Source organism: Anomaloglossus baeobatrachus, chromosome 2, assembly GCF_048569485.1.
Source record: "Anomaloglossus baeobatrachus isolate aAnoBae1 chromosome 2, aAnoBae1.hap1, whole genome shotgun sequence".
NCBI lineage: Eukaryota > Metazoa > Chordata > Amphibia > Anura > Aromobatidae > Anomaloglossus > Anomaloglossus baeobatrachus.
This window is the reverse complement of record NC_134354.1, coordinates 794,514,919-794,537,395: the sequence shown is the minus strand read 5'-3', so window position 1 is coordinate 794,537,395 and position 22,477 is coordinate 794,514,919. Positions and strand designations below refer to the sequence as shown.

The window sequence follows — 22,477 nt, the reverse complement described above, 5'->3', positions numbered from 1 at the left end:
CATACAGCAGTGAGGAGTACTGGGAAGATGACATGGCTTCCGCATACAGCAGTGAGGAGTACTGGGAAGATGACATGGCTCCCGCATACAGCAGTGAGAAGTACTGGGAAGATGACATGGCTTCCGCATACAGCAGTGAGAAGTACCGGGAAGATTACATGGCTTCCGCATACAGCAGTGAGAAGTACTGGGAAGATGACATGGCTTCCCGCATACAGCAGTGAGAAGTACTGGGAAGATGACATGGCTTCCAGCATACAGCAGTGAGGAGTACTGGGAAGATGACATGGCTTCCGCATACAGCGGCTGAGAAGTACCGGGAAGATGACATGGCTTCCTGCATACAGCAGTGAGGAGTACCGGGAAGATGACATGGCTTCCGCATACAGCAGTGAGGAGTACCGGGAAGATGACATGGCTTCCTGCATACAGCAGTGAGGAGTACTGGGAAGATGACATGGCTTCCAGCATACTGCAGTGAGGAGTACTGGGAAGATGACATGGCTTCCCACATACAGCAGTGAGGAGTACCGGGAAGATGACATGGCTTCCGCATACAGCAGTGAGGAGTACCGGGAAGATGACATGGCTTCCCGCATACAGCAGTGAGAAGTACTGGGAAGATGACATGGCTTCCGCATACAGCAGTGAGGAGTACTGGGAAGATGACATGGCTTCCAGCATACAGCAGTGAGAAGTACTGGGAAGATGACATGGCTTCCAGCATACAGCAGTGAGAAGTACTGGGAAGATGACATGGCTTCCAGCATACAGCAGTGAGAAGTACTGGGAAGATGACATGGCTTCCAGCATACAGCAGTGAGAAGTACTGGGAAGATGACATGGCTTCCAGCATACAGCAGTGAGAAGTACCGGGAAGATGACATGGCTTCCGCATACAGCAGTGAGAAGTACCGGGAAGATGACATGGCTTCCGCATACAGCAGTGAGGAGTACCGGGAAGATGACATGGCTTCCGCATACAGCAGTGAGAAGTACCGGGAAGATGACATGGCTTCCGCATACAGCAGTGAGAAGTACCGGGAAGATGACATGGCTTCCGCATACAGCAGTGAGAAGTACCGGGAAGATGACATGGCTTCCCGCATACAGCAGTGAGGAGTACCGGGAAGGTGACATGGCTTCCGGCATACAGCAGTGAGAAGTACCTGGAAGATGACATGGCTTCCCGCATACAGCGGCTGAGAAGTACCGGGAAGATGACATGGCTTCCAGCATACAGCAGTGAGAAGTACTGGGAAGATGACATGGCTTCCGCATACAGCAGTGAGAAGTACCGGGAAGATGACATGGCTTCCGCATACAGCAGTGAGGAGTACTGGGAAGATGACATGGCTTCCGCATACAGCAGTGAGGAGTACCGGGAAGATGACATGGCTTCCGCATACAGCAGTGAGAAGTACTGGGAAGATGACATGGCTTCCGCATACAGCAGTGAGGAGTACCGGGAAGATGACATGGCTTCCCGCATACAGCAGTGAGAAGTACTGGGAAGATGACATGGCTTCCCGCATACAGCGGCTGAGAAGTACTGGGAAGATGACATGGCTTCCCGCATACAGCAGTGAGAAGTACTGGGAAGATGACATGGCTTCCCGCATACAGCGGCTGAGAAGTACTGGGAAGATGACATGGCTTCCCGCATACAGCAGTGAGGAGTACCGGGAAGATGACATGGCTTCCCGCATACAGCAGTGAGGAGTACCGGGAAGATGACATGGCTTCCGCATACAGCAGTGAGGAGTACTGGGAAGATGACATGGCTTCCCGCATACAGCAGTGAGGAGTACCGGGAAGATGACATGGCTTCCGCATACAGCAGTGAGGAGTACTGGGAAGATGACATGGCTTCCAGCATACAGCAGTGAGGAGTACCGGGAAGATGACATGGCTTCCGCATACAGCAGTGAGGAGTACCGGGAAGATGACATGGCTTCCGCATACAGCAGTGAGGAGTACTGGGAAGATGACATGGCTTCCGCATACAGCAGTGAGGAGTACCGGGAAGATGACATGGGTTCCGCATACAGCGGCTGAAAATTATCGGGAAGATGACATGGCTTCCGCATACAGCAGTGAGGAGTACCGGGAAGATGACATGGCTTCCAGCATACAGCAGTGAGGAGTACTGGGAAGATGACATGGCTTCCAGCATACAGCAGTGAGGAGTACCGGGAAGATGACATGGCTTCCGCATACAGCGGCTGAAAATTATCGGGAAGATGACATGGCTTCCGCATACAGCAGTGAGGAGTACCGGGAAGATGACATGGCTTCCAGCATACAGCAGTGAGGAGTACTGGGAAGATGACATGGCTTCCAGCATACAGCAGTGAGGAGTACCGGGAAGATGACATGGCTTCCGCATACAGCAGTGAGGAGTACTGGGAAGATGACATGGCTTCCAGCATACAGCAGTGAGGAGTACTGGGAAGATGACATGGCTCCCGCATACAGCAGTGAGGAGTACCGGGAAGATGACATGGCTTCCGCATACAGCAGTGAGGAGTACCGGGAAGATGACATGGCTTCCCGCATACAGCAGTGAGGAGTACCGGGAAGATGACATGGCTTCCCGCATACAGCAGTGAGGAGTACCGGGAAGATGACATGGCTTCCCGCATACAGCAGTGAGAAGTACTGGGAAGATGACATGGCTTCCCGCATACAGCGGTGAGGAGTACTGGGAAGATGACATGGCTTCCGCATACAGCAGTGAGGAGTACCGGGAAGATGACATGGCTCCCGCATACAGCAGTGAGAAGTACTGGGAAGATGACATGGCTTCCGCATACAGCAGTGAGGAGTACTGGGAAGATGACATGGCTTCCCGCATACAGCAGTGAGAAGTACTGGGAAGATGACATGGCTTCCGCATACAGCAGTGAGAAGTACCGGGAAGATGACATGGCTTCCGCATACAGCAGTGAGGAGTACTGGGAAGATGACATGGCTTCCGCATACAGCAGTGAGGAGTACCGGGAAGATGACATGGCTCCCGCATACAGCAGTGAGAAGTACTGGGAAGATGACATGGCTTCCGCATACAGCAGTGAGGAGTACTGGGAAGATGACATGGCTTCCGCATACAGCAGTGAGGAGTACTGGGAAGATGACATGGCTTCCGCATACAGCAGTGAGAAGTACCGGGAAGATGACATGGCTTCCCGCATACAGCAGTGAGGAGTACTGGGAAGATGACATGGCTTCCGCATACAGCGGTGAGGAGTACCGGGAAGATGACATGGCTTCCGCATACAGCAGTGAGAAGTACCGGGAAGATGACATGGCTTCCGCATACAGCAGTGAGGAGTACCGGGAAGATGACATGGCTTCCGCATACAGCAGTGAGGAGTACCGGGAAGATGACATGGCTTCCGCATACAGCAGTGAGAAGTACCGGGAAGATGACATGGCTTCCGCATACAGCAGTGAGGAGTACCGGGAAGATGACATGGCTTCCGCATACAGCAGTGAGGAGTACTGGGAAGATGACATGGCTTCCGCATACAGCAGTGAGGAGTACTGGGAAGATGACATGGCTTCCCGCATACAGCGGTGAGGAGTACTGGGAAGATGACATGGCTTCCGCATACAGCAGTGAGGAGTACCGGGAAGATGACATGGCTTCCCGCATACAGCAGTGAGGAGTACTGGGAAGATGACATGGCTCCCGCATACAGCAGTGAGGAGTACCGGGAAGATGACATGGCTTCCGCATACAGCAGTGAGGAGTACCGGGAAGATGACATGGCTTCCCGCATACAGCAGTGAGGAGTACTGGGAAGATGACATGGCTTCCGCATACAGCAGTGAGAAGTACCGGGAAGATGACATGGCTTCCGCATACAGCAGTGAGGAGTACTGGGAAGATGACATGGCTTCCCGCATACAGCAGTGAGGAGTACTGGGAAGATGACATGGCTTCCCGCATACAGCAGTGAGAAGTACTGGGAAGATGACATGGCTTCCGCATACAGCAGTGAGGAGTACTGGGAAGATGACATGGCTTCCGCATACAGCAGTGAGGAGAACTGGGAAGATGACATGGCTTCCGCATACAGCAGTGAGGAGTACTGGGAAGATGACATGGCTTCCCGCATACAGCAGTGAGGAGTACCGGGAAGATGACATGGCTTCCGCATACAGCAGTGAGGAGTACCGGGAAGATGACATGGCTTCCCGCATACAGCAGTGAGGAGTACTGGGAAGATGACATGGCTTCCCGCATACAGCAGTGAGGAGTACCGGGAAGATGACATGGCTTCCGCATACAGCAGTGAGAAGTACCGGGAAGATGACATGGCTTCCCGCATACAGCAGTGAGGAGTACTGGGAAGATGACATGGCTTCCGCATACAGCAGTGAGGAGTACCGGGAAGATGACATGGCTTCCCGCATACAGCAGTGAGAAGTACCGGGAAGATGACATGGCTTCCGCATACAGCAATGAGAAGTACTGGGAAGATGACATGGCTTCCCGCATACAGCAGTGAGGAGTACTGGGAAGATGACATGGCTTCCGCATACAGCAGTGAGAAGTACCGGGAAGATGACATGGCTTCCGCATACAGCAGTGAGGAGTACCGGGAAGATGACATGGCTTCCGGCATACAGCAGTGAGAAGTACTGGGAAGATGACATGGCTTCCCGCATACAGCAGTGAGGAGTACCGGGAAGATGACATGGCTTCCGCATACAGCAGTGAGGAGTACCGGGAAGATGACATGGCTTCCCGCATACAGCAGTGAGAAGTACCGGGAAGATGACATGGCTTCCGCATACAGCAGTGAGGAGTACTGGGAAGATGACATGGCTTCCGCATACAGCAGTGAGAAGTACCGGGAAGATGACATGGCTTCCGCATACAGCGGTGAGAAGTACCGGGAAGATGACATGGCTTCCGCATACAGCAGTGAGAAGTACCGGGAAGATGACATGGCTTCCGCATACAGCGGTGAGGAGTACTGGGAAGATGACATGGCTTCCCGCATACAGCAGTGAGGAGTACTGGGAAGATGACATGGCTTCCCGCATACAGCAGTGAGGAGTACCGGGAAGATGACATGGCTCCCGCATACAGCAGTGAGGAGTACTGGGAAGATGACATGGCTTCCGCATACAGCAATGAGGAGTACCGGGAAGATGACATGGCTTCCCGCATACAGCAATGAGGAGTACCGGGAAGATGACATGGCTTCCCGCATACAGCAATGAGGAGTACCGGGAAGATGACATGGCTTCCGCATACAGCAGTGAGGAGTACTGGGAAGATGACATGGCTTCCGCATACAGCAATGAGGAGTACCGGGAAGATGACATGGCTTCCCGCATACAGCAATGAGGAGTACCGGGAAGATGACATGGCTTCCCGCATACAGCAATGAGGAGTACCGGGAAGATGACATGGCTTCCGCATACAGCTCAGATTTCACTTGTCACAGCACAATATCAGAAAGCTGACCATGTTATTATGGGGCAAAGAAAATCTTCCTATAAGAGCCTGATAATTCTCCACCCTATCCTGCGAGGAGCCGATAGGAAATGCATCATGTGACCTGTGAGCTCAATGTTGTATTGAGAATGAATCAGGAGAGCCTAGTTCAATCTGATGCATCTCACTCAGCCCAGCTGCGCCCCCTGTGGTAGTGTAGAGTACTGACCCATAATGAATGTGTATGAGGGAGCCCAGCAGCGCCCCTTGTGGTAGTGTAGAGTACTGACCCATAATGAATGTGTATGAGGGAGCCCAGCTGCGCCCCCTGTGGTAGTGTAGAGTACTGACCCATAATGAATGTGTATGAGGAGCCCAGCAGCACCCCCTGTGGTAGTGTAGAGTACTGACCCATAATGAATGTGTATGAGAGAGCCCAGCAGCGCCCCCTGTGGTAGTGTAGAGTACTGACCCATAATGAATGTGTATGAGGGAGCCCAGCAGCGCCCCCTGTGGTAGTGTAGAGTACTGACCCATAATGAATGTGTATGATGGAGCCCAGCAGCGCCCCCTGTGGTAGTGTAGAGTACTGACCCATAATGAATGTGTATGAGGGAGCCCAGCAGCGCCCCCTGTGGTAGTGTAGAGTACTGACCCATAATGAATGTGTATGAGGGAGCCCAGCAGCGCCCCCTGTGGTAGTGTAGAGTACTGACCCATAATGAATGTGTATGAGGGAGCCCAGCAGCGCCCCCTGTGGTAGTGTAGAGTACTGACCCATAATGAATGTGTATGATGGAGCCCAGCAGCGCCCCCTGTGGTAGTGTAGAGTACTGACCCATAATGAATGTGTATGAGGGAGCCCAGCAGCGCCCCCTGTGGTAGTGTAGAGTACTGACCCATAATGAATGTGTATGAGGGAGCCCAGCAGCGCCCCCTGTGGTAGTGTAGAGTACTGACCCATAATGAATGTGTATGAGAGAGCCCAGCAGCGCCCCCTGTGGTAGTGTAGAGTACTGACCCATAATGAATGTGTATGAGGGAGCCCAGCAGCGCCCCTTGTGGTAGTGTAGAGTACTGACCCATAATGAATGTGTATGAGAGAGCCCAGCAGCGCCCCCTGTGGTAGTGTAGAGTACTGACCCATAATGAATGTGTATGAGAGAGCCCAGCAGCGCCCCTTGTGGTAGTGTAGAGTACTGACCCATAATGAATGTGTATGAGAGAGCCCAGCAGCGCCCCCTGTGGTAGTGTAGAGTACTGACCCATAATGAATGTGTATGAGAGAGCCCAGCAGCGCCCCCTGTGGTAGTGTAGAGTACTGACCCATAATGAATGTGTATGAGGGAGCCCAGCAGCGCCCCCTGTGGTAGTGTAGAGTACTGACCCATAATGAATGTGTATGAGAGAGCCCAGCAGCGCCCCCTGTGGTAGTGTAGAGTACTGACCCATAATGAATGTGTATGAGGGAGCCCAGCAGCGCCCCCTGTGGTAGTGTAGAGTACTGACCCATAATGAATGTGTATGAGGGAGCCCAGCAGCACCTCCTGTGGTAGTGTAGAGTACTGACCCATAATGAATGTGTATGAGGGAGCCCAGCAGCGCCTCCTGTGGTAGTGTAGAGTACTGACCCATAATGAATGTGTATGAGAGAGCCCAGCAGCGCCCCCTGTGGTAGTGTAGAGTACTGACCCATAATGAATGTGTATGAGGGAGCCCAGCAGCGCCCCCTGTGGTAGTGTAGAGTACTGACCCATAATGAATGTGTATGAGGGAGCCCAGCAGCGCCCCCTGTGGTAGTGTAGAGTACTGACCCATAATGAATGTGTATGAGGGAGCCCAGCAGCGCCCCCTGTGGTAGTGTAGAGTACTGACCCATAATGAATGTGTATGAGGGAGCCCAGCAGCGCCCCCTGTGGTAGTGTAGAGTACTGACCCATAATGAATGTGTATGAGAGAGCCCATCAGCGCCCCCTGTGGTAGTGTAGAGTACTGACCCATAATGAATGTGTATGAGGGAGCCCAGCAGCGCCCCCTGTGGTAGTGTAGAGTACTGACCCATAATGAATGTGTATGAGGGAGCCCAGCAGCGCCCCCTGTGGTAGTGTAGAGTACTGACCCATAATGAATGTGTATGAGGGAGCCCAGCAGCGCCCCCTGTGGTAGTGTAGAGTACTGACCCATAATGAATGTGTATGAGGGAGCCCAGCAGCGCCCCCTGTGGTAGTGTAGAGTACTGACCCATAATGAATGTGTATGATGGAGCCCAGCAGCGCCCCCTGTGGTAGTGTAGAGTACTGACCCATAATGAATGTGTATGATGGAGCCCAGCAGCGCCCCCTGTGGTAGTGTAGAGTACTGACCCATAATGAATGTGTATGAGGAGCCCAGCAGCGCCCCCTGTGGTAGTGTAGAGTACTGACCCATAATGAATGTGTATGAGGGAGCCCAGCAGCGCCCCCTGTGGTAGTGTAGAGTACTGACCCATAATGAATGTGTATGAGGGAGCCCAGCAGCGCCTCCTGTGGTAGTGTAGAGTACTGACCCATAATGAATGTGTATGAGGGAGCCCAGCAGCGCCCCCTGTGGTAGTGTAGAGTACTGACCCATAATGAATGTGTATGAGGGAGCCCAGCAGCGCCCCCTGTGGTAGTGTAGAGTACTGACCCATAATGAATGTGTATGATGGAGCCCAGCAGCGCCCCCTGTGGTAGTGTAGAGTACTGACCCATAATGAATGTGTATGAGGGAGCCCAGCAGCGCCCCCTGTGGTAGTGTAGAGTACTGACCCATAATGAATGTGTATGAGGAGCCCAGCAGCGCCACCTGTGGTAGTGTAGAGTACTGACCCATAATGAATGTGTATGAGAGAGCCCAGCAGCGTCCCCTGTGGTAGTGTAGAGTACTGACCCATAATGAATGTGTATGAGGGAGCCCAGCAGCGCCCCCTGTGGTAGTGTAGAGTACTGACCCATAATGAATGTGTATGAGGGAGCCCAGCAGCGCCCCCTGTGGTAGTGTAGAGTACTGACCCATAATGAATGTGTATGAGGGAGCCCAGCAGCGCCCCCTGTGGTAGTGTAGAGTACTGACCCATAATGAATGTGTATGAGGGAGCCCAGCAGCGCCCCCTGTGGTAGTATAGAGTACTGACCCATAATGAATGTGTATGAGGAGCCCAGCAGCGCCCCCTGTGGTAGTGTAGAGTACTGACCCATAATGAATGTGTATGAGGAGCCCAGCAGCGCCCCCTGTGGTAGTGTAGAGTACTGACCCATAATGAATGTGTATGAGGGAGCCCAGCAGCGCCCCCTGTGGTAGTGTAGAGTACTGACCCATAATGAATGTGTATGAGGGAGCCCAGCAGCGCCCCCTGTGGTAGTGTAGAGTACTGACCCATAATGAATGTGTATGAGGGAGCCCAGCAGCGCCCCCTGTGGTAGTGTAGAGTACTGACCCATAATGAATGTGTATGAGGGAGCCCAGCAGCGCCCCCTGTGGTAGTGTAGAGTACTGACCCATAATGAATGTGTATGAGAGAGCCCAGCAGCGCCCCCTGTGGTAGTGTAGAGTACTGACCCATAATGAATGTGTATGAGAGAGCCCAGCAGCGCCCCCTGTGGTAGTGTAGAGTACTGACCCATAATGAATGTGTATGAGAGAGCCCAGCAGCGCCCCCTGTGGTAGTGTAGAGTACTGACCCATAATGAATGTGTATGAGGGAGCCCAGCAGCGCCTCCTGTGGTAGTGTAGAGTACTGACATAATGAATGTGTATGAGGGAGCCCAGCAGCGCCTCCTGTCGTAGTGTAGAGTACTGTCTTAATGAATGTGTATGAGGGAGCCCAGCAGCGCCCCCTGTGGTAGTGTAGAGTACTGACCCATAATGAATGTGTATGAGGGAGCCCAGCAGCGCCCCCTGTGGTAGTGGTGGTAGTGTAGAGTACAGACTCATAATGAATGTGTATGAGGGAGCCCAGCAGCGCCCCCTGTCGTAGTGTAGAGTACTGACATAATGAATGTGTATGAGGGAGCCCAGCAGCGCCCCCTGTGGTAGTGTAGAGTACAGACTCATAATGAATGTGTATGAGGGAGCGGAGAAGCAGGTCAGCAGCCACCATTTTCAGAACAGAACAGGAGCCAGTGGCAGGGCTGTGGAGTCGGTAAGCCAAACCTCCGACTCAGACTCTTGAAATTTCCCTTGCACCGACTCCGACTTCTACATATATTGCTTATAGTTAAGTGAAAAATGTATTGTAATACATGAATATGTGTATGTGAACATCAGACATTTAATCATTTTCCTGATACAATAAACAAGATATTTGGATAGAACATACAATATATTTATTGGATACAACTTTAGAACACAAAAAACTAATAAATTGTAAATATGTAATACACTATACTCTATATAAATATCTTGATTATTGTATCATAAAAATTATTAAATGTCTGATATTCACATTGCACTACAATAATTTTTTCACTTAAATATAAGCATTATACTAAATATTATTTAGTATGTTTTTGTTGAAAACTGTTTTTTGCCACTTACATAGTGTATTACATAGTGTTATACATATAAAAAACACTATGTAATACACTATGTAAGTGGCAAAAAACAGTTTTCAACAAAAACATACTAAATAACATTTGTGCAGTCTATGATTTTGTTGAAAGAAATAGAATTGGCTCCATCAGTTTTGATGAATGGTTGAATTTTTCTATTTCTTTGAGAGCAAGTGAAAAATGTTGCTGAAATCTGGTCAATCTGCTGCTATAGGAGACGGAGTGACATCTTTTTCCTTGCAGCAACACTTTGCCTGCTCCATGTCATCCAAATACTTGTCAAAGTTAAACTCCTCATCTGATGAGAATGAAGATATGGCAGCAGTAGCACTGTCAGGCCCCAAGTTCTCTTACGCCTGGCAGTCCTGTAGCTGCACATCCTAACTGCTACCTCAGTCACAGCTTCTTTTCCGTTAGTAAGCTGTTGATCATCAAGCAGTATACGATGACTTGGGTCCACATAAACACCGGCCAGAAGAATTTTATTTTCCAATAGCTGTGTCTCTCTCCATTTCATTGAAGCAGAAATGCCATCTGCGATTAAACCTCCTCTTTGGGACAGGCAAAATAGCAAGTTCTTCCACTCCCTTATGAAAATGCCAGGAGTTAAATCCTCAGCTTGTAATTTTTTAGTCACGGTAAATGGGTGATTAAGCAATTCCTTTAATTCAGCCACCTGTGTCCATTGACCTTCATTTAATGTTACTTGAGGGTTCACCATATGTGAGGCAAATCCCGGGATATGAAGATGAATTATGACTCCAGTCATAATCTCTCATCACTCCCTGGCAGTGCCCCCTCCCTTCTTGTTCTCAATGTCCAGCATCTGTGAAGGTGTTACACCTCCATGGCCATGTCCTGTGATATGGAAATGAGGTGGTGTGGGAACAATGGACACAGGATGACTCCCTGCCGTCACCCTGTAACAAGAGTGGTATCTCATTAGCAAGGCTATGGAACTAGCAGACAGAACGACTCCAGTAAAAAATGGTTCATATCTCGCAAGCCATATTTCCGATAAATATGGCAACCATAAAAATGGTGTCTCCGCAGGCGGACGATGCCGGCACACCCTTTTTATGGGAGCAGGACATTGGGAAATGCCCCAGGCGTGATATCAGCCAATGGGGAACTGGCAGACAGGTCATGAGTCCCCTCGTTCTGTAGCTAAATTCATAACTGTCACAATGAGAGCATTGGCGTCTGCCTACGACGCTCCCAGGCAAAGTTATGGCCAATATCCCCTTTGCTGGATAATTCTGATCCATGCAGGGGGAGTGGCAGTGCTTCCCTGTGAGGTCACTAAGGTAGGAGGGGACCTGGATTTGCCCAGCTTGATAACCCTACTTCGGCCATTTTCCAGTGTTCTTTCGCTGGGGGTCACGTGCAGGAAACATCTGCGGGAGTTCCTAGAAACCTGGTCTACAGCGCCCCCCTGTGGCCAGACGCACAAGGTAACTGATCAAATTGCATACCTGTTTGTAAACCATGCTTTATCTGTAACTGTACTCTGACATATGTATATTCTGTAGATTCCCTATTGTATATATTGTAGTTTCTAGTGTGCTTTAGGCTGATTAAATTATATAATTAATCTTGGGCTGTTCTGTTATCTCGATCTTGAATCCCACGTCTGTGTGTTCGGCTAATAGTTACCGTGAAGCGGTTGGTGGCAGCGAATTGTGCCAAGGATTATTGTGGGGAGGCCAGTGAGATTCGGGGAGATTTTATATATTCCGCCCGCGGAGGTCGGGGGAATATATACCTTACTCTCACCGGGGACCCTTCAATAATCGGCATAAGTAGTATAGCGGCCTCCTTGCTTATGGTCGGGCAATTCCATAATTGGCCTGACTATAAGAGGGGCGCTAGAGAGCGCGTCACGTGCTCTGTCTGTCGGTCGGGAGGTATAAAGGAGGGGTGACCCCCACTTGTTACCCCCCCGATTGTGACGTACTGGTAGCCAGCGCGGGGGATTTCTGAGTGACCCCCCCGGTGGTTTGTGACATATTGGTGGCATAGCGGTGGGATCGAGATAATAGTGTGTGTGAGTGTGAGACCCATACTCCCAGACACTAAAGACTGCCTGCAGCAGCTGTGGCTGCTGGGGTCTTCAGACCAGCTCAACACTAGAGTGTCAGAGTGCAGATACTGTAAGGTGTGTGGAGGCATCAGGTGTCAGTTCTGTGTCAGTGACCAAAAGTCTGCAAGAATGGCTGATGGCACCAGGAGCAGAGCTATGCAACTGGCCAATGCTAAGGCAGGAGCCGAAGAGAGGGAGGACGGTGCTGTGGACAGTAATGAGGAGGTTGCCCACGAGTCCTCCAGGAGCTCGACGCCAGAAAACAGCTCTGCAGAGGACATTGCACAACCTAGCAATTATGGACAAGATGAGGAGCAGCTCACCCAAGGGTCCTCAACGAGCCAGATGCCAGCCCTCCGCTCTGCAATGGACAGTGAAGCACCAGGCTCCGCAGCGGGCCGCAGATCACCACGTGCCATTCCACCGAGCCTGGGAGGCTCGGATAGCCTTCTTCAAATGGCTATGGCCCTTCTCCAGGCTGGAGACCAGAAAGGCTACAAGGAACTCCTGGCAGAGCGCAGGGCAGAGCGGCAGGCAGCGCGTGATGCTGAGGCTGCGGAGCGGCAAGCAGCGCGTGAAGAGCGCCAGGCAGAGCGTGAGGCTGCGGAGCGACAGGCAGACCGTGACTACCAGCTGCATCTAGCCAAGCTCCAGCCCTCATCAGCCACACGTGACCTTCAAGACACCAAACTTCCAAAGGTCCGTGTTGAGGACTTCCCAGTGCTGGAGAAGGATGGAGACTTGGACTCTTTCTTGACTGCTTTTGAACGGACTTGCTTGCAGCACCATCTGGACAAGGACCAGTGGGCCAAATACCTGACCCCCCGTTTAAGGGGTAAGGCCCTGGATATCCTTGGGGACTTGCCTGCTGAGGCAGATCAGGGCTACGACACCATCAAGCGGGCCCTGATCCAACAGTACAACCTCACTCCAGAGTCCTACCGCAAGAAGTTCCGGAGCCTACAGAAGGGACCAAAGGACTCCTGGGCTGACCACAGGCGGGCACTTGCCCGAGCTGCCGACCACTGGACCCAAGGCCTGCAGCTTTCCACCGGACCGGAGATCCTGGACTTGTTCATCACGGAGCAACTCTTGTGGAACTGCCCTGAGGATCTCCGCCAGTTCATCCGAGACCAGAAGCCAAAGGGGTCCACGGCTACAGCTGCCCTGGCCGATGTCTACACCAACAATCGGGCTCCTGAAGCCAGGAGAGCAGCCACCAGCAGCACCTGGAGAGGGGGTAAGATGAATTCTGCGACTGCCCCACCTGCCCCTAGACTGCAGGGGGTGTCCCCCTCAACTCCCCTCTCCAGGCCCGTGGCAGAACCAAGACTGTGCCACCAGTGCAACCTACCTGGACACTTCAAGGCCATGTGCCCTCAGCGTCCCAAGGCCCCGGCTCCGTCCCCGTCCCAAGGGCCGCCCAAGGTGTATTGTGTGGGTGGGGGTGGTGGTAGGTCCCTGGACAGCTTCCAACCTGTCACCGTCGGCCGGTCTGTGACCATAGGACTGCGAGACAGCGCCTCGGAGGTGACTCTGGTGCGGCCTGAGATGGTGTCCCCCCAAGACTTGATCCCTGGAAAAACCCTCGCTGTCTCCGGGATTGGAGGCATTGACCCGGCGCTGCCTGTTGCTGACATTTATGTGGACTGGGGCGCAGGGCGAGGGGTGAGGGAGGTGGGGGTAACTGATCGGATCCCTGCAAACGTGCTACTTGGGACAGATTTGGGGCAGATAACCTCCCAGTTTGGGCCCCCCCCAAGGGCTGAACCTTCAGCCCGTACTGACATGACTCCGGACAATGTTAATGTGTTATCTATGAATGATGTAAGGGAGGAGGGAGTGAACTCTGATATTTCTGCTTGCATAGACACCATAGACACACACTCAGCTGCAGCTGTGACAGGGGAGGGGGTCAGAGAAAGGTGTGACAATGCCTCTACAAGTAATCAGCCTGTGAGCTGGGATCTGTTGCCCTCTGAAGGGATAAGCAGAGAGCAGGGTGCTGCAGGGGGAGGACCAGTGTGTGGGGTGGGGGCTACCACAGCAAATGTGGGGTCCCCAGAGATTTCACAGCGGGGTTCTGTTGCTGCAGGGGGGGAACAGGCAGGTGAGATTGGGGCCGGTCCAGGAGCGGAAGTGCTCCCAGGTAAGATCTCGGTGCATGGTTCCCCCACAACCGGGGTGTCAGGAAGCCAGGTAGGTCTGCCTGAACCGGCGACTTGGTCAGGAACGGAGGAGGAGCAGGCACGACCCACGGTCGCAGCGGCTGTGGCCGCTGTCACCCGCAGTGGGAGTGCTGGAAGCCAAGGGGCCTCCCGGAGGTCCGATAGCTCTTCCCCTTCTGACCAAGTGGCAGCCGAGTCAGGTGGAGGCCAGGACACAGGTCCCGGGGTACTGACTGAAGATGTGACAGTCTCGTCGATTCTGGCCACATCTAGTCAGGGGTTTCAGGCAGCGTTAGAAGCTGACGACAGCCTGAAAGCTCTTAAGGAGCAGGCGGCACAGCCTCCCTCGGACTCGGACCCGGAGCGAGTGGTCTGGGACCAAGGACGGCTGTACCGGGCCACGGTCCAGCAGGGTTCACCGGAGGCGTGGCCCAGGGACCGACAGTTGGTGGTACCCTATCCGTTCCGGACGGAGTTGTTGCGGATCGCACATGAGATTCCGATGGCCGGACACCTAGGGATCGCTAAGACCAAGGCCAGGTTAAACCAGCATTTCTACTGGCCAAAAATGGGGGCCGATGTGGCTGCCTACTGCCGTTCGTGTGAAACCTGTCAGAGAGTGGGGAAGGCGGGGCCACGCCCCAAAGCCCCACTAGTATCTCTGCCAATCATCGATGAGCCTTTCAGGAGGGTGGCTGTGGATCTGGTCGGCCCGCTGGCCATCCCCAGCAGCTCCGGGAAACGCTTCATACTGACGGTAGTGGACTATGCCACCCGGTACCCAGAAGCAGTGGCCTTGTCGTCCATTCGGGCTGACAAGGTGGCCACCGCATTGCTGGAGATTTTCTCCCGAGTGGGTTTTCCCCAGGAAATGCTCACTGACCGGGGGACCCAATTCATGTCCCAGCTGATGGAGGCCCTCTGTAAGCAAGTCCAGGTGCGACATCTGGTGGCCAGCCCGTACCATCCACAGACTAATGGCCTGTGCGAGCGGTTCAATGGCACCTTAAAGCAGATGCTTAAGATGTTGGTCGACTCCCATGGGCGTGACTGGGAGCGGTATCTCCCACACCTGTTATTTGCTTACCGGGAGGTTCCACAGGCCTCAACAGGATTCTCACCGTTTGAGCTCCTGTACGGGCGACGTGTGCGGGGCCCCCTGGCTCTGGTGAAAGAGGCTTGGGAAGGGGATTTGGCCACCCCTGGAGTGTCGGTTATCGAGTATGTCATGCGCTTCCGGGACAAAATGCAGGCCTTGACGCAACTGGTACACGACAATATGGCTCAAGCCCAGGCCGATCAGAAGCGTTGGTACGACCAGAACGCTTGTGAGAGGACCTACCAAGTGGGTCAAAAGGTGTGGGTACTGGTCCCCGTACCACAGGACAAGCTTCAGGCAGCCTGGGAAGGCCCATACCTCGTGTACCAGCAGCTCAACCCTGTGACGTACCTGGTCACCCTGGACCCTGCCCGTGGAAGGCGGAAGCCCTTCCATGTGAACATGATGAAGGCACATCATGAGCGGGAGGCATGTGCGCTCCCCGTGTGCAACCTGCCCGAGGAGGGAGAAGCGGAAACCCTCTTGGATATGCTAGCCCAGGTTAGGGCAGGCGGATCCATTGAGGATGTGGAGGTTGGCCACCAGCTCCTGGAAGACCAACGGTCCCAGCTGTGGGCCACCCTCCTCCCCTTCCGGGGGTTGTTTACCAACCAGCCCGGAAGGACTGACTTGGCTGTCCATCACGTGGACACTGGGGATCATCCCCCGATCCGGCGTTCAGCATATCGGGTCTCCCTGGAGGTGCAGCAACACATGCGCCAGGAGATTGACGAGATGCTGAAGCTGGGGGTGATCCAGGCATCCAACAGCGCTTGGGCCTCGCCTGTAGTCCTCGTCCCTAAGAAGGACCGAACCACTCGGTTCTGCGTGGACTACAGGGGGCTCAATGCGGTCACGGTCGCCGATGCGTACCCAATGCCACGCATCGATGACCTGCTCGATCAGTTGGCCGGGGCTCAGTACCTGACCATCATGGACCTGAGCCGGGGATATTGGCAGATCCCCCTGACTCGCAAGGCCAGGGAACGCTCTGCCTTTATTACCCCATTTGGACTGTACGAGTCCACGGTGATGCCATTCGGGATGAGGAATGCCCCTGCCACTTTCCAGCGGATGGTCAACACCCTGCTCAAGGGACTTGAAGGGTACGCGGCCGCGTACCTGGATGACATTGCCGTCTTCAGTCCCACCTGGGAGGACCACCTAGAGCATCTAGCACAGGTGCTCAGGCGGATCCACCGGGCAGGTTTGACCATCAAGCCGGGAAAGTGTCAGCTGGCCATGAGCGAGGTCCAGTACCTCGGTCACCGGGTAGGTGGGAGAACACTGAAGCCCGAGCCTGAGAAAGTGGAAGCCATCGCATCCTGGCCCACCCCCAGGACCAAGAAGCAGGTGATGTCCTTCTTGGGGACCGCTGGGTACTATAGGAGGTTTGTTCCATGCTATAGTAGCCTGGCAAAGCCCTTGACGGACCTCACCAAGAAGAAGCTGCCCTCTGCAGTCGATTGGACAATGGACTGCGAGACAGCCTTCCGGGCCCTAAAGGACGCCCTGTCCAGCCCGCCCGTGCTACAGGCAGCCGACTTCACGCGGCCGTTTGTAGTACAGACCGACGCCAGTGACTTCGGCCTCGGTGCGGTGCTCAGCCAGGTGGACTCTGCGAGCCAAGAGCACCCAGTCTTGTACCTGAGCAGGAAGCTGTTACCAAGGGAAGTTGCCTATTCCACGATGGAGAAGGAGTGCCTGGCCATAGTGTGGGCCCTGCAGCGTCTGCAACCCTATCTATACGGGCGCCACTTCATCGTGGAGACGGACCACAATCCCCTCAGCTGGTTGCACACCGTCTCTGGGACGAATGGGCGATTGTTGCGATGGAGCCTTGCGCTCCAGCAATACAACTTCACCATTCGCCACAAAAGGGGCCGTGACCGCGGTAACGCAGACGGGCTGTCCCGACAAGGAGAGGTCGCGGACGGGCGCACGGGGGAACACCGGAGTGTGCTGCCCCCTAGCGCCCTCAAAAGGGGGGAGGTGTGAGGCAAATCCCGGGATATGAAGATGAATTATGACTCCAGTCATAATCTCTCATCACTCCCTGGCAGTGCCCCCTCCCTTCTTGTTCTCAATGTCCAGCATCTGTGAAGGTGTTACACCTCCATGGCCATGTCCTGTGATATGGAAATGAGGTGGTGTGGGAACAATGGACACAGGATGACTCCCTGCCGTCACCCTGTAACAAGAGTGGTATCTCATTAGCAAGGCTATGGAACTAGCAGACAGAACGACTCCAGTAAAAAATGGTTCATATCTCGCAAGCCATATTTCCGATAAATATGGCAACCATAAAAATGGTGTCTCCGCATGCGGACGATGCCGGCACACCCTTTTTATGGGAGCAGGACATTGGGAAATGCCCCAGGCGTGATATCAGCCAATGGGGAACTGGCAGACAGGTCATGAGTCCCCTCGTTCTGTAGCTAAATTCATAACTGTCACAATGAGAGCATTGGCGTCTGCCTACGACGCTCCCAGGCAAAGTTATGGCCAATATCCCCTTTGCTGGATAATTCTGATCCATGCAGGGGGAGTGGCAGTGCTTCCCTGTGAGGTCACTAAGGTAGGAGGGGACCTGGATTTGCCCAGCTTGATAACCCTACTTCGGCCATTTTCCAGTGTTCTTTCGCTGGGGGTCACGTGCAGGAAACATCTGCGGGAGTTCCTAGAAACCTGGTCTACAGCGCCCCCCTGTGGCCAGACGCACAAGGTAACTGATCAAATTGCATACCTGTTTGTAAACCATGCTTTATCTGTAACTGTACTCTGACATATGTATATTCTGTAGATTCCCTATTGTATATATTGTAGTTTCTAGTGTGCTTTAGGCTGATTAAATTATATAATTAATCTTGGGCTGTTCTGTTATCTCGATCTTGAATCCCACGTCTGTGTGTTCGGCTAATAGTTACCGTGAAGCGGTTGGTGGCAGCGAATTGTGCCAAGGATTATTGTGGGGAGGCCAGTGAGATTCGGGGAGATTTTATATATTCCGCCCGCGGAGGTCGGGGGAATATATACCTTACTCTCACCGGGGACCCTTCAATAATCGGCATAAGTAGTATAGCGGCCTCCTTGCTTATGGTCGGGCAATTCCATAATTGGCCTGACTATAAGAGGGGCGCTAGAGAGCGCGTCACGTGCTCTGTCTGTCGGTCGGGAGGTATAAAGGAGGGGTGACCCCCACTTGTTACCCCCCCGATTGTGACGTACTGGTAGCCAGCGCGGGGGATTTCTGAGTGACCCCCCCGGTGGTTTGTGACACCATATCTATAAGAAATTATTTTAGTTCAAGCAATCGCTCAGTCATTAAATAAGTGCTGCCTCACCAACTGGCTTGATCAACAATTGCCACTTTCCCAGCACGTCTCTTCAACATGGAATCAATTTTAGGGGTTCTGGCGGCAATAACCAATTTCCTCACTTTTCCAATTAGATATCCAGCATGTCCGCCCAGTTTCACACATCCGGCTTTTCGCCGGTTTGGCGGATGCGGCGCACGCCAGTACGATACAGTAGTGGCAGCGCCGCAACTTCTGGGTCACATGCTGCGGTCACATGATAGCATGTGACCGGCGTTTGTCGCGCTGCCACTGTACTGTATACACTGTACTGGAGTGCGCTGCATCCGCCAAACCGGTGAAAAGCCGGATGTGTGAAACTGGGGGCCCTCTTGCAGACTGTCTCTTATTGCCAGCTGCAGCGTGTGCACAACACAGCGCATGTGATGAATAGGAAAGTGTTTTGAAGCAGCTTCAACAAGATCATCTAATCCTAAAGTATCACTTTGCTGTTCTTCTGTTGTAATATCTGTTTGTTCCTCAGTTACATGAGCAGCGCTGCGGCTCCATCTCACACATACTGAATCCTACATTCTCTTCTAGATGCTGTTCATTCCTCAGTGTAATTGTACTTATCAAGTTTGAAGCATTGTCCGTTACAATGGTAAGAACCTGTTCTTTTTTGCGTTCCTAATCCTGCAGAACGTTTTCCACTAAGGCCTGGAGAAACTGGCCGCTGTGATGAGCTTTACTATCTGTTACTGACGGTGTCTTACTAACAATTTCTTTCTTGTCACAAACATATCGAGCATTGATGGCAAAATAATTCAGTGAAATGCAGCGACTCCGGCATCCAGCAAAGGCAATGGGTGACAAGAGAGGACATTCACACACAGCGTTCTCTGAGGATCCGCACAGAATGAGCAGTCACTTTGTGGCCTTTTTCTAATCTGCTTTTGATATTGATCATTATATATTTATGAGCTCAGAAACCTTTCAGATGATGCGGTTTTTTATAAAGCTGATCTGCTTTTGCAGCTGAAAAACGTATCCTCAAAAACCGCAGCAAAAACGCAGTGTGTGAATGTAGCCTTATATCAGGAATAGAACAGACATTTATAGGACAGAATTTCAGAACTTTCCCAAATTCCTATGAAAAAATATTCATCACATTCTGCATTGCACGCTGGACCCAATGTATTATAGATTGTCGGATTCGGTGCATTTTATACCGACTCCACCAAAATGAGCTCCGACTCCACAGCCCTGGCCAGTGGTAAAGATTTTAGCAAGACTGATCTTCTAGACTACAGGAGGCCGCTCCTCTACAGGAGGTTAATCTTGTTGAGGAGAAGAATTAAGTAACCAAAAATACTTAATTCAGCCATTTCATAGACTCAGGTATATAGTTTAGTTGATGTAGCCCAACACATAGTTATGAATGCTTTTGTCTCTCACTAACACACTAAATATTATATATATACATATATATACATACATATTATATATATACATATATATACATACATATTATATATATATATATATATATATATATATATATATATATATATATATATATATATATATATATATATATATACATACATATATACATACATATATATATATACATACATACATATATATACATATACATATATATACATATACATATATATACATATACATATATATACATATACATATATATATACATATACATATATATATACATATACATATATACATATACATATATACATATACATACATATACATACATATACATATATACATATATACATATATACACATATATACACATATATATATATATATATATATATATATATATCCCATGTGCATGAGGTGAAGATGTCAGTGCTACCTCCACAGGACAGCTCCAGACCACCCCTGCGGATTTATTAGGAGCCCAACCCGACCTCTGCCCTCAGAGACCAAGGTCCCCTCCCCACCATCATGCCTCCCCGCCATCAGGCGCCCTCCCACCATCAGGCGCCCCCCCCCACCATCAGGTAACCCCCTCATCTGACGCCCCCCCTACTGTCCGGACCCCACCACCTCCTCCCCACCGTCAGGCGCCCATGCCCCACCACCTCCTCCCCACCACCAATCAGGCCCCCCCTTCCGCTGACACAGCTTACCACCAGATGTCTTGGGGGATCGGACGGAGGGGACGAAGCGCAGGGGTGAGCAGACCTCCTGGGGGGCCTCCAGAGAAGAGGAGAAGCGGGGGAAATGGCTGCCGGTCTCCCCACCATCCTCCTCCAGTAGCAGAGACGCTTTCATCACCTGCAGGTTACACAGAAAACAACATTATGTAGAGTTATAATAAACAGACAAGGGGTGAAGCGTCGGGGGCCTGTGCTGCCCCCAGGATTACAGCTCCGGCTGCACATAATGCAGCCACACGCCGGGTGCAGACTGACCTGTAGAGCGTGGGGGTTGACACCCAGCGAGGAGGCGATGTGAGAGGATGCCGGCACCGACTCCTCCGTGATGTCCTGCTCCTCCGTCACCAGATCCAGGGGGGTCTCCTGGGTGATGTCCGCCATGTCACTGTCCAGCTCCAGCCCCCGACCCAGCTCATCCGACGAGATCTGCCAACACAGAACAGAAGCGCTTCACCAACCACTAGAGGGCACTGAGAGCAAGGAAGGCCGCGCGGAGCACCGGCCGCTGCAGTGTCCACCGCCCGCCATACTGTGCACGGAGCCCCCACCCCCTGTCCTGTGCTCCCGGAGATATGGGGGGGAGGTAAAGACGGCACACAAGGCATCCTCACACTGCTGAGGCCTCCTAATAAACTCTCCAGTAACCTCAGGTCTCTTCTTGCCATCATGTCCGGGTGACACAGCTGCAGACTCGTCACAGTGTAGCAGGGTGCAGCCTCTGAGGACGGCCGCTCCAGTGTCCGGCCTCTGCTTGCAGTCAGTGACTGAAGACCGGGCCTCACGTTTCCAGGGGCTGGTGTTTTCTCCTGTGATTCCCACACGTGGCAGATGGGGTGGACTCGTCACACTGCGGTCATCAGGTCTGTGGTGTGGCCGGAGCTCGGGCGGTGGACTCGTCACACTGCGGTCATCAGGTCTGTGGTGTGGCCGGAGCTCGGGCGGTGGACTCGTCACACTGCGGTCATCAGGTCTGTGGTGTGGCCGGAGCTCGGGCGGTGGACTCGTCACACTGCGGTCATCAGGTCTGTGGTGTTGCCGGAGCTCGGGCGGTGGACTCGTCACACTGCGGTCATCAGGTCTGTGGTGTTGCCGGAGCTCGGGCGGTGGACTCGTCACACTGCAGTCATCGGGTCTGTGGTGTGGCCGGAGCTCGGGCGGTGGACTCGTCACACTGCGGTCATCAGGTCTGTGGTGTTGTCGGAGCTCGGGCGGTGGACTCGTCACACTGCGGTCATCAGGTCTGTGGTGTTGTCGGAGCTCGGGCGGTGGACTCGTCACACTGCGGTCATCGGGTCTGTGGTGTTGTCGGAGCTCGGGCGGTGGACTCGTCACACTGCGTTCATCAGGTCTGTGGTGTTGTCGGAGCTCGGGCGGTGGACTCGTCACACTGCGTTCATCAGGTCTGTGGTGTTGTCGGAGCTCGGGCGGTGGACTCGTCACACTGCGGTCATCGGGTCTGTGGTGTTGTCGGAGCTTGGGCGGTGGACTCGTCACACTGCGGTCATCAGGTCTGTGGTGTGGCCGGAGCTCGGGCGGTGGACTCGTCACACTGCGGTCATCGGGTCTGTGGTGTTACTGGAGCTCGGGTGGTGGACTCGTCACACTGC

At 52.7% G+C, this 22,477-nt stretch overlaps 1 protein-coding gene across 1 annotated transcript in view; it reads right to left on the bottom strand.

Moving 5' to 3' along the window:
* The window catches only part of NUP98 (nucleoporin 98 and 96 precursor), an 82,672-nt gene that overhangs the window by 18,684 nt on the left and 41,511 nt on the right, over positions 1-22,477 (bottom strand). Inside the window, 2 exon segments of the mRNA XM_075337699.1 lie at positions 20,841-20,988; positions 21,126-21,296. Coding sequence (XP_075193814.1) covers positions 20,841-20,988; positions 21,126-21,296 — 319 coding nt within the window.